General features: G+C 54.7%; 1 protein-coding gene across 3 annotated transcripts in view; it reads right to left on the bottom strand.

The window, feature by feature from the left end:
- Nucleotides 1-1,391: 1,391 nt before the first annotated feature.
- The window catches only part of ASCC2 (activating signal cointegrator 1 complex subunit 2), a 29,651-nt gene continuing 17,802 nt past the window's right edge, over nucleotides 1,392-13,240 (bottom strand). For 2 of the 3 annotated variants that reach the window (XM_075897879.2, XM_089775126.1), the window contains exons 13-20: nucleotides 12,953-13,027; nucleotides 12,213-12,399; nucleotides 10,648-10,862; nucleotides 9,015-9,134; nucleotides 6,591-6,815; nucleotides 4,727-4,829; nucleotides 3,349-3,428; nucleotides 1,392-2,073 (exon numbers count right to left, since the gene is read on the bottom strand). In XM_075897879.2, coding sequence (XP_075753994.2) covers nucleotides 1,902-2,073; nucleotides 3,349-3,428; nucleotides 4,727-4,829; nucleotides 6,591-6,815; nucleotides 9,015-9,134; nucleotides 10,648-10,862; nucleotides 12,213-12,399; nucleotides 12,953-13,027 — 1,177 coding nt within the window. In that variant the 3' untranslated portion in view covers nucleotides 1,392-1,901. The remainder of the gene's footprint in view (nucleotides 2,074-3,348; nucleotides 3,429-4,726; nucleotides 4,830-6,590; nucleotides 6,816-9,014; nucleotides 9,135-10,647; nucleotides 10,863-12,212; nucleotides 12,400-12,952; nucleotides 13,028-13,240) is intronic. The other variant, XM_075897881.2, reaches the window with a different exon arrangement.

The raw sequence follows: 13,240 nt of genomic DNA, 5'->3' as shown, positions 1-13,240 counted from the left end.
CTTCTTCTTCAGCCAATCACTCAAACAGAATGTGGGTAAACCAGTGCATGAGACCTACGCTTCTCCCCCTAGGCATTCAGTCACAAATGTAACATTGTTTTAACTAGAGTCGGCAGTATGGAAGCATGTCCTCTGGATTGGCAGCCAAAGTATGAAGGGGCGTACAAATGTTTAGCACACAAATACCTTGCAGTGCTGGCTACAAAAGTGCCATGCAAAAGCCTGTCTCGCTTTCAGGTGGCCTTGTAAACAAGAAGCAGGCAGCATTACCTCCTGCAAATGTAATCAAACCTACTTGTCTGAGCAACTGGCTGACCAAGGAATAGGACTGAGTGGACTTGTAGGCTCTAACTTTTGAAATATTTTATTTTTCAATGCAATTTTTGTACCTACATTGGTAACTTCATCTTGCGTAACAAAGAGATTCCACTACAGTAATGCCTCCCATAATATTGTCCCAGCGAATGTTGCTTATCTAACAAAGCACATGCTCGTTTAAAGGGGGGGCGATGTTCCCTTACTGTGCCCGTTGTGTTTCTTCCCTCCTGCCTCAGCTCATGCTACCTCTAAAGAGTGAGGCTCCATTAACATGTTAACCCCTGAGGGCTTGGGTGAATGCTAGTTCATCCTTCAGAAGCAAGACATTCCCTGAAAAATGTGCCACCCCTCTGGCTGTGGTGGTGGAAGCCTGGTGTGGAGATCACTCAATTGTTTACAACTTGCACTGCGAATGAATAGACTGCCTTTTCTCGGCTGGAAAAGATGTCCAACTTCACCTCCCCACACCTCCATTTGCAATTCATACTTATAGGGAAGTTGGATTCACTTAACACTGTTTTGTTTCACGGAGCATTTTTCAGGAACAGTGTTAAAGCGAGTTACTGTACAATACCCGCCTGGGGTGAATTGAAAAATGCTATTTTGGGGATCGGTACAGTCCAAATATTTTATCAAACAATATAAAGGGAGCATTGGACCATGCCTGCGGAGTTGTCATTGGAATCGAGCTGAGAGAGTGTAGGACACACCAACGAATATTTCACTAAATGGCGTTCCATGCGTGGGTAACAGCGCCATTAATTGCTTTCAGTCGCGTACCAGCTAGGGCGCTCTCAGCAGGCAGATTGTTAGCCACCACCGGCTCGTTGCGCTCCCCGGGGCAGCTCTGATCGAAGGGGTTCTGCTTAATGAGTGGTGACGAGTTGTTGGGGAAACAACTCCAGGGCCTCTTCCCTAATCTGCAGGCTGCAACCACCTCGCTTCAGATGCCGAGAGTGACTTTATTGCAAGGGGGCTTTGGACCACGGATCATGGCAGGCCTTGCCCCATTAAACAAGCGTACGAGAGTTCGCTGCCGACAGACAGGGACAGATTCACAAAACAGCAGGCCAAACGATTCCTATTTTTTATCAGCATGTTCCCAGACCCATGGCTCGCTCCGGGGAGAAGGACTTACAGCGCGTCTCCGCAGAGCTGAGCTCCTACGGCCCGCGGTGCGAGTGTTCCTACGGGTCCCGGGAGCCCACTGCCAGGCAAGGCACCGTGTGTGGAGGGGTAGCTGTCAGCAGCGAGGTTTGCTGGGCCGCCAGCCCGTTGTAGCGCTGGTTCTAAGTGCTGGGCAGTTAGGGGGCAAGGGGGATGTTACTTGTATGAATATCCGCTCCTGGCAGAAGCTTTACAACCGTTTCGGATCAAGCCCCAAACTTGAATGGCTGTTCGGACAAGGCCAGCAGCAAGCCTGCCGGACGGATGGGCAGTTCCCGGTCACACTGGAAAGCTCTCCCACTGGGGGACTGAGCCCCGTTCAAACACAACAGCCGGGCCTTGCCTCGGAGCCTCGAAACCCGGGGCCCTCGGGAGGGAGGTGGGCCCTAGCGCAGCACCTGGGGGCGGGACAGTCCTCAGGAAGGGATCATGCCTTTGTTCCGCTTCCTGTCCGCCATGGTGCGGCGGTTGTGGTTCGCTCTTGCTCCTTTGTTGGCTTCCTTCTTCCTCCGGTCCTGGACGGTTTCCCGGCTCTGCCCATGCCCCTTGGTGCTCCCTACAACCGCCGTGGCGCTGTCGTGCTTGTACCTGGAGGAGACGGGAGAGTGGGAATCAATGCAAGCTCTGCTCAAGACAGGTTGACTGTGCGCTGTGTGAAGAACTTTCTTTTATTTGTTTGAAACCTGCCACCCATTCATTTCATTTGGTGTCCTCTAGTTCTTCTATTATGGGAACAAGTCGATAACTTTTCCTTAGTCACTTTCTCCACACCACTCATGATTTTATAGACCTCTATCATATCCCCCCTTAGGGTGTTCCTAGATTACAGGACAAAACTATACCTGCGTCCACACTATGGTCGAGTTCTGTCTACATAACGTCGACAGAACTCGGCAGTTTTGTTGATGGCGGTAAACCTCATTCTCCGAGGAACAACGCCTTTTGTGGACAGAGTGCTGTCGCCAGAAGGCGTTATTGCATCGACACTGTCCTTTGCGTCTACACTGTCATGTCGACAAACCCCAAATCATGTTAGTTGCCCTGCTCTGAACCTTTTCCAATGCCAGTAGATCTTTCTGGAGATGAGGTGACCACATCTGTACGCAGTGTTCCAGATGTGGGCGTACCATGGATCTATATAAGGGCAAGAAGATATTCTCTGTCATATTCTCTATTCCTTTTTTAGCGATTTCTAACATCCTGTTTGCTTTTTTGACGGCCGCTGCCCACAGCATGGACGTCTTCAGAGAACCACCCATGATGATGTTGTCAAGTTACAGCGGGGGAGGTCTAGGTTGGATATTAGGAAAAACTATTTCCCTAGGCGAGTGGGGAAGCACTGGAATGGGTTCCCTAGGGAAGTAGTGGAGTCTCCATCCCTAGAGGTGTTTAAGTCTCGGCTTGACAAAGCCCTGGCCGGGTTGATTGAGTTGGGATTGGTCCTGCCTAGAGCAGGGGGCTGGACTTGGTGACCTCCTGAGGTCTCTTCCGGCTCTATGGTTCTATGATGACTCCGAGATCTCAAGACAGACGGACTGTCGTTCGGAACGCCTCACTCTCCCGAGGAGGGAGCAAACCCACCCCCAGGACCAAGCACTGTCTATGCCGGGGCTTTCTGTGGGTAAAACCTGGGCCATTCGGGGAGGGTCCTTCTCCACGCTCCTGAGCGGCCAATGTTTTCATGACCAAAGTGCAGTGGAGATGCGGTCTAAGACCAGGAGCTTCTAATCGGCCCACGCTGCACCACCCCCCTGCGGGGACAGGAACCTTCACCCTTCAGCCCCCGAGGGAGAAGTGCTGGCCCACGAAGTCAGGCGTGTCAGCAGAGCCATGCGTCACCGCTGGGGAGGGATTCCATCTTACCCTTTCCTGGCCAGGTAAGTCATTCGTCTGGCTTCCGCTCGCTCCCTCAGCACTGCCGGGTCCTGCACAAAGTGGTCCTGCTGGGGGGAGGGAAATCAAGTCTTTAATGGCGCATCCTTGCGACCCACTGCCTGCATGACTGGGGAGCTCCGGAAGCCTGCCTTCCGGCTGTGAGGCGTGGGCGACAGCCAAGTGACCCGAGCGGCTGAGGTGAGCCCAACTCGCTCCCACGGAAAAGCTTCGGAAACCAGGAGCTGCCCGTGTTTACATGGCGATTTCAGGGCGTTTCACCCCCGTCAACAGTCAACGTCCATCATGTGCCGATGGTGTCCGTCTGCTATGTACATTGGACAAACGTCTCAGACGCTTCGCCAAAGACTCAACGCCCACAAATCAGATATCAGACAGTTTCACAAAGAAAAAACAGTTTCTTGCCATTTTTACCAGACTGGGCATTGTCTCACCGACCTCACCACCTGCATCCTGCTTCAAAGAGACTTTACACCGGACTTCAAAGGGAAACCTTAGAACTGTCATTCAGGTTTAAATGTGACACTTTACGAATGGGCCTTAATAAAGATGCTAACTACCTTACCCATTACAAAGATTGCGTCCCCAATTATCACCCCTAATATCATTATCTCATAGACACTAATCTTCCCCCCTCATCCCCCCTCTGTCCTAAAATCTGATTTGTCAATTTTATAGGTGTTCACATTTTTTTGATTGTATCCCATTGGTATAAGAATATAAGAACATAAGAACGGCCGTACTGGGTCAGACCAAAGGTCCATCTAGCCCAGTAGCCTGTCTGCCGACAGTAGCCAGCACCAGGTGCCCCAGAGAGGGTGGACCGAAGACAATGATCAAGCGATTTGTCTCCTGCCATCCCTCTCCAGCCTCTGACAAACAGAGGCCAAGGACACCATTGTATCCCCTGGCTAATAGTCTTTTATGGACCTAACCTCCATGAAATTATCTAGTTTCTCTTTAAACTCTGTTCTAGTCCTAGCCTTCCCAGCCTCCTCCGGCGAGGAGTTCCATAGGCTGACTACACGCTGTGTGAAGAAGAACTTTCTTTTATTAGTATATACGGTCGTGCCAATTTTCTTCCACAAGCTGATCTGAGGAAGTGGGTCTGGCCCACGAAAGCTCATCACCTAATAAACCATCTTGTTCGTCTTTAACGTGCTGCATAGCCCTGTCTTTTGTTTCAGCTCGACCAGACTAACACGGCTACATCTCTATTACCATGAAATCCAGGACACTTCGCAGACCAACAGTAAAGCGGAGCTGCCCGGATACTAAGGACACCCGGGCACACCACAGAATTTCACAGCGTGCTGATTCCCATCCACCTGCAAATGAAGCTCCTCACCTTGGCTGTTTCCTTTTCAGGTTCCTCCAATTCCTCCTCCTCCTCCTCCTCTGGTCCTTCTTCCTGGCCTTTGGGCCTTAGGACTTGCGGGATGGTAAATGGCCTAGGAATTGGAGGGAGAAAGAGGGAACACTCAGCACTGTCGCATCGGGGCAATTCCGATACCACAGCCCAGTGTTTCTTAAACTGATCTGTGAGGCAGTTGGAGGTGTGCCGCACTTAAAGGGGCAGGCCACTTTTTTTTTTTGCTCAACAAAAAAAAGGGGTTAGGGGAAAGTTATTGAGCAAAACAAAACAAAACCCCTTGGTGTTCCTCGTTAAAAACAAATAATTATTGTTTGGTGTTCTAGCTCTTAAAAAGTTTAAGAAACAGTTATAGCCCGTCCAATATTTGAAAGACACTTCTGATCACCAACGGGCAATTCTTTCAAGTAAAACCATAGCTTTTAGGGACCTGCCTAGCTGGGAACGCCAGGGGCTGAATTAGCCCATCCAGAGAGCGACCAATCTGCCCCAGGAGATCGGCAATTGGAACAGGTCTCTGGGAGTTCATATTTCATCCTTCTCCACCTCTACGTCCGGCCTCGCTGGAGGGCTAGACGTGATGTTGCACCCATCTGCCTAGCAATCTGCTTTATGCAAAATAGTGCATGCGGCCGGTGACTGGAAAGCGTGGACCCTCCCCCCGACAGTGCGTGCCCCCGTACCCCTTCTGCAGCTGAAATGCAGAATAGCGACTGTAGGTTTATTATCAGTGTGTTCGTACTGGGGGGGGGGAAACGGTGATGCCTTCTCAGAACTTGTTCTTCGAGCTGTGTTGTTCCCGTCCATTCCCGCCGGTTGTGTGTGCGCATGTGCACGGCAGCTGGAAGATTCCCCCACCCCAGCAGCTAGCTGTGGGGTCAGTGCCCTGCTGACCCACCCTGCCTCAGTTTCTCCTTGCCGGCTGCTCCGGCAGAGGGGAAAGAAGGGGGTGGGTATTGGAATGGACGTGAACAGCACAGCTCGAAGAACTGTTTTGCTTCTCCCCGTGCTTGAGCATTGCAATCGGGTGACTCCCAAGCTGCGTTCAGGGGTCCTTACAAGCTGGGAGGTGAAACTGTGGCTGTCAAAGGCAGGGGGAATGGGCTTTGTAGTGCGTTAACCAGTTAGTGTCTTTATTCAAGGCCAGGGGAACAGGGTCGGATCTGCAGAGGAATCCCAGCTCTGCAGCCTCGCTCTGTGACTGGCTGGGGAACTCCTTTTGTAGACGAACGTGGTTAGTCTCTTTTAAAGTTACAGACCGCCAGGGCCCCCCCGAGACTTGTTACCACAATTCCTGCTTCCCCAGCGGCCTGTTATGGCTGGGAATCTTACAGCTTCCAAGAGACGGAGAATAGAAAGACAGGAAGGGGGTGTGTAGTTAGTTGTACATCAAAATCTCATTCTTTTTCCCAACGCACCTCTAATCGTGCCTTGAGTGGGGCCCCTTAGCTCTGGGGTGGGGCCAGAAACGAGGTCTGGGCAGGAGGAGGCTGGGGGTGGGGGTCTGTGGGAGAGGTAGGGTGCAGTGGATTGTGGCTCTTTTGGGAGGCCACAGCTGGCTCCATGCGGCCCTGCGCTTGCAGGTACCTCCCCCCGCTGCTCCCATTGGCTGCGATTCCTGGCCAATGGGAGCAGCAGGGAACGGCTGCAGCGAGCGCTAGCCTCCCTGCACTGCCATGCCCCCAGCCGGGAGGGGAAACAGCAGCAGGCAGAGCTGGCTCCAGGCAGCGATGCCCGGCTCCCCGGGAGGGGAAACGGCAGGCCCAAGAGCCCCTTCTCCGGGCTGGGAGCCGAGAGGAACGGCGTGCCGACACGCCACCCTCTGCCTGCCGGGACTCACCTCCTGCTGATCAGCTCGTCGTCCGAGTCGGCGTCGTTGGCCCCCACCTGGTTGCCGTCGTAGGTGTCGTCGTACTCGTCCTCGTAGTCAGCCCTGTAGAACGGGGCCTCCCCCTCCTGCTCCGGCACCTCGTCCACCACCACGCTGTACTGGCTGTAGCGCTCCCTCTGCTCTGCCACCAGGCGCTTGTCGTTCAGCAAGCTCCGGGTCGTCTCCTTGTCCTTCCTGGAGGGGGCAAGGCGGGTGGAAGCTGCTCCGTGCAGCAGGAATTCCCCCATCCCGACTGGCTTCCGCCTGCGCTAGCACCTGCGGGCGGAGGGACGCCGCTGCCCCCTTGGGGCGGGAGCCAGGCCTGCGCTAGACATCCAGCGGCAGGACTAGCCCGTGGAAAACCCGCACTAGGGATGTCAGCGTGGAGACAGCTCCATGATGAACCAGTAAGCCTGGACTTGCCGACTCCTCGCGCGCACACAAACACACACACCCCTCCGCTGGCTCTGTGTTGGTCCCGGAGTCAGCGCCTGCTAAGATCCCACTAGCTAACCTCCCTCTCCAGTTATCCTGCCCTCACCCCCCCAGCCAGCGCTGCGTCGGCAGGAGAGCTCCTCCCGTCGGTGCCGCGAGAGGGCCGCTGCTTCGTCCCATGGGCGTTGGAGCTGCCGCCTGACTCTCGCTGTGACCTTGCGGGCCCCTCTATCACCCGGCAGCCACTTGGGATTTGTGCCCCGCCTCGGAACCGGATGCCCCAAGGTCGCCCCTCACTCCCGAGTAAATAAGAACGGCCAGACTGGGTCAGACCAAAGGTCCATCCAGCGCGGCATCCTGTCTGCCCACAGACGCCAACGCCAGGTGCCCCAGAGGGAGTGAACCGAACAGGGAATGATCAAGAGATCTCTCTCCTGCCATCCATCTCCACCCTCTGACAGACAGAGGCTAGGGACACCATTCCTTACCCAGCCTGGCTAATAGCCATTGATGGACTTTACCTCCATGAATGTATCTAGCTCTCTTTTAAACCCTGTTATAATCCTAGCCTTCACAGCCTCCTCCAGCGAGGAGTTCCACAGATTGACTGTGCGCTGCATGACGAAAAACTTCCTTTGATTTGTTTTAAACCTGCTACCCATTCATTCCATTTGGTGGCCCCTAGTTCTTATATGATGGGAACAAGTCCATCACTTTTCCTTAGTCACTTTCTGCACACCACGCATGATTTTCATAGAATCCTAGAATACTAGGGCTGGAAGGGACCTTTGGTTCAGTCCCCTGCCCTCATGGCAGGACCAAATACTGTCTAGACCATCCCTGACAGACATTTATCTAACCTGCTCTTAAATATCCCCAGAGATGGAGATTCCACAACCCCCCTGGGCAATTTATTCCAGTGTTTCACCACCCTGACAGTTAGGAACTTTTTCCTAATGTCCAACCTCAACCTCCCTTGCTGCAGTTTAAGCCCATTGCTTCTTGTTCTATCCTCAGAGGCCAAGATGAACACGTTTTCTCCTTCCTCCTTATGACACCCTTTTAGATACCTGAAAACGGCTATCATGTCCCCCCTCAGTCTTCTCTTTTCTAAACTAAACAAACCCAATTTTATAGACCTCTCTCCTATCCCCCCCTTAGTCTCCTCTTTTCCAAGCTGAAAGTACAATTAGCAGATTGCTACCGGCAGGACCGGGACAGGGTACAAGCTGCCGCAAAAGCAGCTGTTGTTGGATTGCTTGCTGCTGCCAATCGCAGCCGGGTTGGCCTTAAGGAGGAAACGGACCTTCCTCCGCTAGAAGATACAGGCACTCCCAATACTTAGTCCGTCTTGGAGCTGCAAAGAACGGAGGCTGCCAGAGCCAACCTCAATCGTTCTGTCCCCAGCTATTTGCACAGGACCACGTGCCGACTTGGGGGTTTAAAAGAAACGGCCGACTCACGACTGGAACCCAACCACCTGCTCTGTTGGGCTTTTGAGGGGAAAACGTGAATGAGCTGAGAGGAATCCCAAAAGCACCGGGCTACAGAAAGGTAGCCGGGACTCAGGGCGCCACGCTAAAAGTGTAAGGAACAGAGGCAGTGCGCTTTCACAGGCACCGGCGAGTGTAGATTACCGCGAGTGACAGCCAAGCTACCTTTCCAACCACAGGAACGGCACCGGTACTGTTACGGGACTGGGAAACGGAGGGTACGTCCAGCCTCCTTCCACAGATCTCACGCTGGGGGCAGCAGCGGCCTGGCAGTCCAAGCCCAAATCGAAAAGACCTGGGGAAATCCCTCCACGTCTCTAGCCTAACGGACTTATGGACAAGCAGCCAGGACAACATCGCTGACCGGTGGGCCGCCGACACGCGAATGCGCTGGGATTTTCTGAATGGAGCGTGGCATGGACAGCCCATGGCACTTACGCCGCCTCGTTAAAGCGGTGACACTCACCGCCTGCCTTTCTGGACCCGGGACATGTCCACCGCGTCCCTACTGAACACGTCGAACTCATCATCCTGGAAGACGTTGCAGCGAGACGTCACCAGCGGGGTGGGGTCCGGCTTTGCCTGCCTGGTAGGAGACAGGACAGAAGATAAAGCGAAGGAGGGCCGGCCGGGCGCTCAGACGATGAACTCCAGCACTCGGTCGCTCCCTGAACCGTACTGGCCAGCAGCGCACACAGCCCAGAAGTGGAGTGCAACATCTCCAGCTGTTTTCTGTTTCACAGCCGCCGTCCCAGATCCCAACGCAGGTTGGGCTAGCACAGAGGTCTCCACCCCCCGCTGATTTCCATCGGGAGGCTCATCCTCAGGAGGAAGCCCGGGGAGAAAAGACGTCCTTTAAGACCGGACCAAGCTAAAGTATTTAAGGCTGAAACGGGCCTACGCTCAGCAAAGCGACTTGACGAAGCCAACCCTGCGTGTACGTATTGCTAACTCTCAGGAGGAAACGCCAGGAATCGGTTCTCCCTTTGGTTGCTTATTAATTCCGTCTCACATTACCAGATTTTTCTTTTTAGAATCCTAGAACTGGAAGAGACCTCAGGAGGTCATCAAGTCCAGCCCCCTGCCCGAGGCAGGACCAATCCCAACTCAATCAACCCGGCCAGGGCTTGGTCAAACCAAAACTTAAACACCTCTAGGGATGGAGATTCCACCCCCTCCCTAGGGAACCCGTCCTAGGGGTTCCCCACCCTCCTAGAGAAATCGTTTTTCCTAATATCCAACCTAGACCTCCCCCACTGCAACTTGAGCCCATTGCTCCTTGTTCTGCCACCTGTCACTACTGAGAACAGCCTCTCTCCAGCCTCTCTGGAACCTCCCTTCAGGAAGTTGAAGGCTGCTCTCAAATCCCCCCTCACTCTTCTCTTCTGCAGACTAAACAAACCCAAATCCCTCAGCCTCTCCTCGTAGGTCATGTGCTCCAGCCCCCGAATCATTTTGGTCGCCCTCCACTGGCCCCTCTCCAATCTGTCCACATCCCTTCTGTAGTGGGAGGCCCAGAGCCGGAGTATTGTGTCTTGAAATGCACTCTGCCTGGCCTCGGAAAACAGCCAGCCGTGGCCTGTTCTAAAACCACCACCAGGCCCCACGGCGGTGCTTTTGATGACGCAAAGGAAAACCAAGCCCACCCCGTCTCCCATAACTACGTTGCCGCTGCCGTGCTCACAGAGCTCAAAAGGACTGAGGGCTGGCTGAGTTAGCGGTGCTGAGGCCAAGACAGCCCAGAGCAGACGTATGTACCCGCCCGCCACCTTCCCCAGCGACTGTTCTGCTAAGAGCTGTTTGCTGAAAGGTGTCTCCCTGCCAAACGGTACCAGACACACCCGGCTAATCCCTCGGCTGCAAGGCAGCTGCAACCTCGCCGGTGTCGATCAGGACTGCTCGTTTGTCCGGGGCCCCGTTTCAGTGTCTGCCCCGAGCACACGCCTAGTACCATAGTGGATGTGGTTCTGACCCTTAGCCACGTGTGTCACTTCGGAACACGTGACCCAGCCACCGACGTCCAAGCGGCCCCGGGAAGAGGCCGTGCCAACCAACCCCGGCAGCCCGCAACGTCCAAGCTCCCGACGCCGCGTCCCCACCTCGGCATGGTCCGCTCCAGGTCCCGCAGAGACGGTGCCAGCTTGTCCTCCAGGATGTTGTGGATCACCTGCTCCACGCTGTAGCCGTGCTCCCGCAGGCAGGCCAGGATGAAGCCCTGGCCGAGGTCGGGCAGCAAATCGTTCACTTGGGAGATGAGCGAGTCCAGCTCCACCCCCGAGACGTGGGCAGCAGGGGCTGCGGCGGCGCCGGCGCACTGCACACACCAAACACAAGCGGGCCGGTGGGCATGCGCATGGGGACAGACCGGTCTCTTCCGTGCCCAGCAGCGCTGTCCTGATCACGCCAGCAGCCTGGCGACTAAGGGGTTAACTGTACCTAAGCCAGGTAGAGTTGGCCAGTAGGAATTTCAAACTGGGACAAAGGAATTTTGGGAGTTTCCCTCCTTTGTCTCGGAGGCAGTTTTTCTCTCCAGCTACTGAGGGGGACAGACACTACGTCTCCCTCCAAGAACAGACCCTTCACTATCTGTAAGTAGGGGAACGTTTAGATCAAGCCGTTCGGTTTTATTGTTTTATGGTTTGGGAAATGGGATCGGCTGTCTGTGCATTGAAGAAAATGGTGGTTTTGCTCTCCTTTGGAACTAAGTTCTAGGCCCATGGTGGGTTTCCTCCATGAGGATATTCATTTGTGACTTCGCCATCTGCTCCAGTGGTTCCCAAACTTTCTGGCATGACACCCCCTTTTTGATTTGGTTCTCAACAAGCAAAACTTGTTGAGAACAAAAAAAAAAAAAAAAAGGATATGATTGGGGCGGAAAGAAAAATAGCAGCAAAACTTGGGGAGGAGGAATTTCGCCTCGCATCCCAGCTCCCGGAATTTCTTCACGCACCCCCCCCAGTTTGGGAACCCATGATCTAGTCATGATGCTTCCAACCGGTGATAATAAAAGTTCTTTCTCTTCTCTTTTTATTAACCGGGTAGTGGTTCCTTGTTGTGTCCTGGTTTGGACTTGAGGGCTGCGTCTACCCTGGCATGATTTTGGGCAAAGACTTTTAACGGAAAAGTTTTTCCGTTAAAAGTATTTGCACAAAAGAGCCTCTACACTGGCACGGATGCATTATGCGCAAAAGCCATCTTTTGCGCAAAAGCATCTGTGCCAGTCTAGACGCTCTCTTGCGCAAGAAAACGCTGATGGCCATTTAGCGCAAGAAATGAACTTGCCTGTCGACACTGGCCCTCTTGCGCAAGAGGCCTTATCCCTGAGTATCTGCGAAAGACCCACTGATTTCATACATTAGAACGTCAGTGCTCTTGCGCAAATTCTCGCGGCCAGTGTAGACAGGTGGCAAGTTTTTATCTTTATCTTTAATCCTGCCAGTCTAGACGCACCCGAGGGGTGAGATTTCCCAAGTGATTTCTTCCCTGGTTTTCTTATCAGGTGGCAGTGGATGTTTAACCCCAAAATCTAGGTGGTTAAGATTTGGGGGGGGAAGTTTTATACCCAAGCCTGGAGAGAGACGGGTTTGGGGTACTTTTGTGGGCCCCCACTCCTGCATTTATCACGGCAGAGTGGGGAAAAAGCCGTGACAAGCGCCGTGCTCACCTCGTACTCCTCGCTGTCGGTGCTAGCAAGTCCTGCGGGGTCCTCAGCAGCGCTCACCCCCTCGGCGGAAGCGCCGCCCGGGGCCGTTGGCGGAGGTAGGGTACTCACGCCAGCTGCTTTCCGCCTCTCCACCCCTTCCCAGGCACTCGCCACTGCTTGGAGGATATACGCCGTGCGGGTGTCGTCCCTACAAGGCGGCGTTAAGGGCTGTCCCTGGGCCCATGCAGACACCGCGCACGGGTAGCTGTGTGTTCTGGGCTGGGGCAGGCTAACGTGAGCGAGGAAGGGCGTCCGTGCAGGCAGCTGGCAGAACCCCCCCCCCCCCCCCCGCGGGCGAAACCCCAGGACAGTGGGGGTGTTGTCTGCTTTCGTGAGTCTAGACCGCTCTGTATCTGCGCAGGGCCCAGCAGGGGATGGGGGTCTCCTGAGCCAAGACAGGAAGTCAATGGCCCAGCAGTTTCTCACCTGGCCAGGGGAAGGCAGGTGGGTGGCTGCCGGGAGGGGAAGGGGGTGACCGACGGCCGGGAGAAGGGGCTGGCTGGGGAAGGAAGATGAGCAAGGCAGGACGGGGGGGTTCAGAGCCCTTGAATCCCTCCCCCCACTGTCCGCTCTCAGTGTACCCTGCTACCATCGCCTGTGTCCCGGAGACCCAGTAAACCTCCCACTCCACTGGCCGGCGGAGAGTCACGTCTGGCTGCAGACGGGGGGGCAGGCTTGGGGCTCACAAGAGGAAAGGATACAAGGCAGCGGATGCCTGCTGGAGCAGGCTCACGTCGTCTGCGACGGGGAAGAGCTCGTCGTAGTCCCGGAGAAACCTGGACACGCCGAGGCAAGTAGAGCCGTCAAGCGGAGGAGTGACGGGAACTCCCCGGCCCTGCAGTCAAGCCCCCGTTACAGCCTCTGCACGACACCGTCACCCTCTCATGTCCAGCGAGAGAGGCGCGCGCTGGCCAGGCTGAAAGATTTCACACGCCGAGTCCCTCCCGTACCAATGCCTCACGCACATGCGGGAGGACAGAGATTCCTCC

Source organism: Pelodiscus sinensis, chromosome Z, assembly GCF_052426305.1.
Source record: "Pelodiscus sinensis isolate ZL-2025 chromosome Z, ASM5242630v1, whole genome shotgun sequence".
NCBI classification, from domain to species: domain Eukaryota; kingdom Metazoa; phylum Chordata; order Testudines; family Trionychidae; genus Pelodiscus; species Pelodiscus sinensis.
The sequence above is the reverse complement of the archived record's forward strand: the minus strand, read 5'-3'. Positions and strand labels throughout refer to the sequence as shown.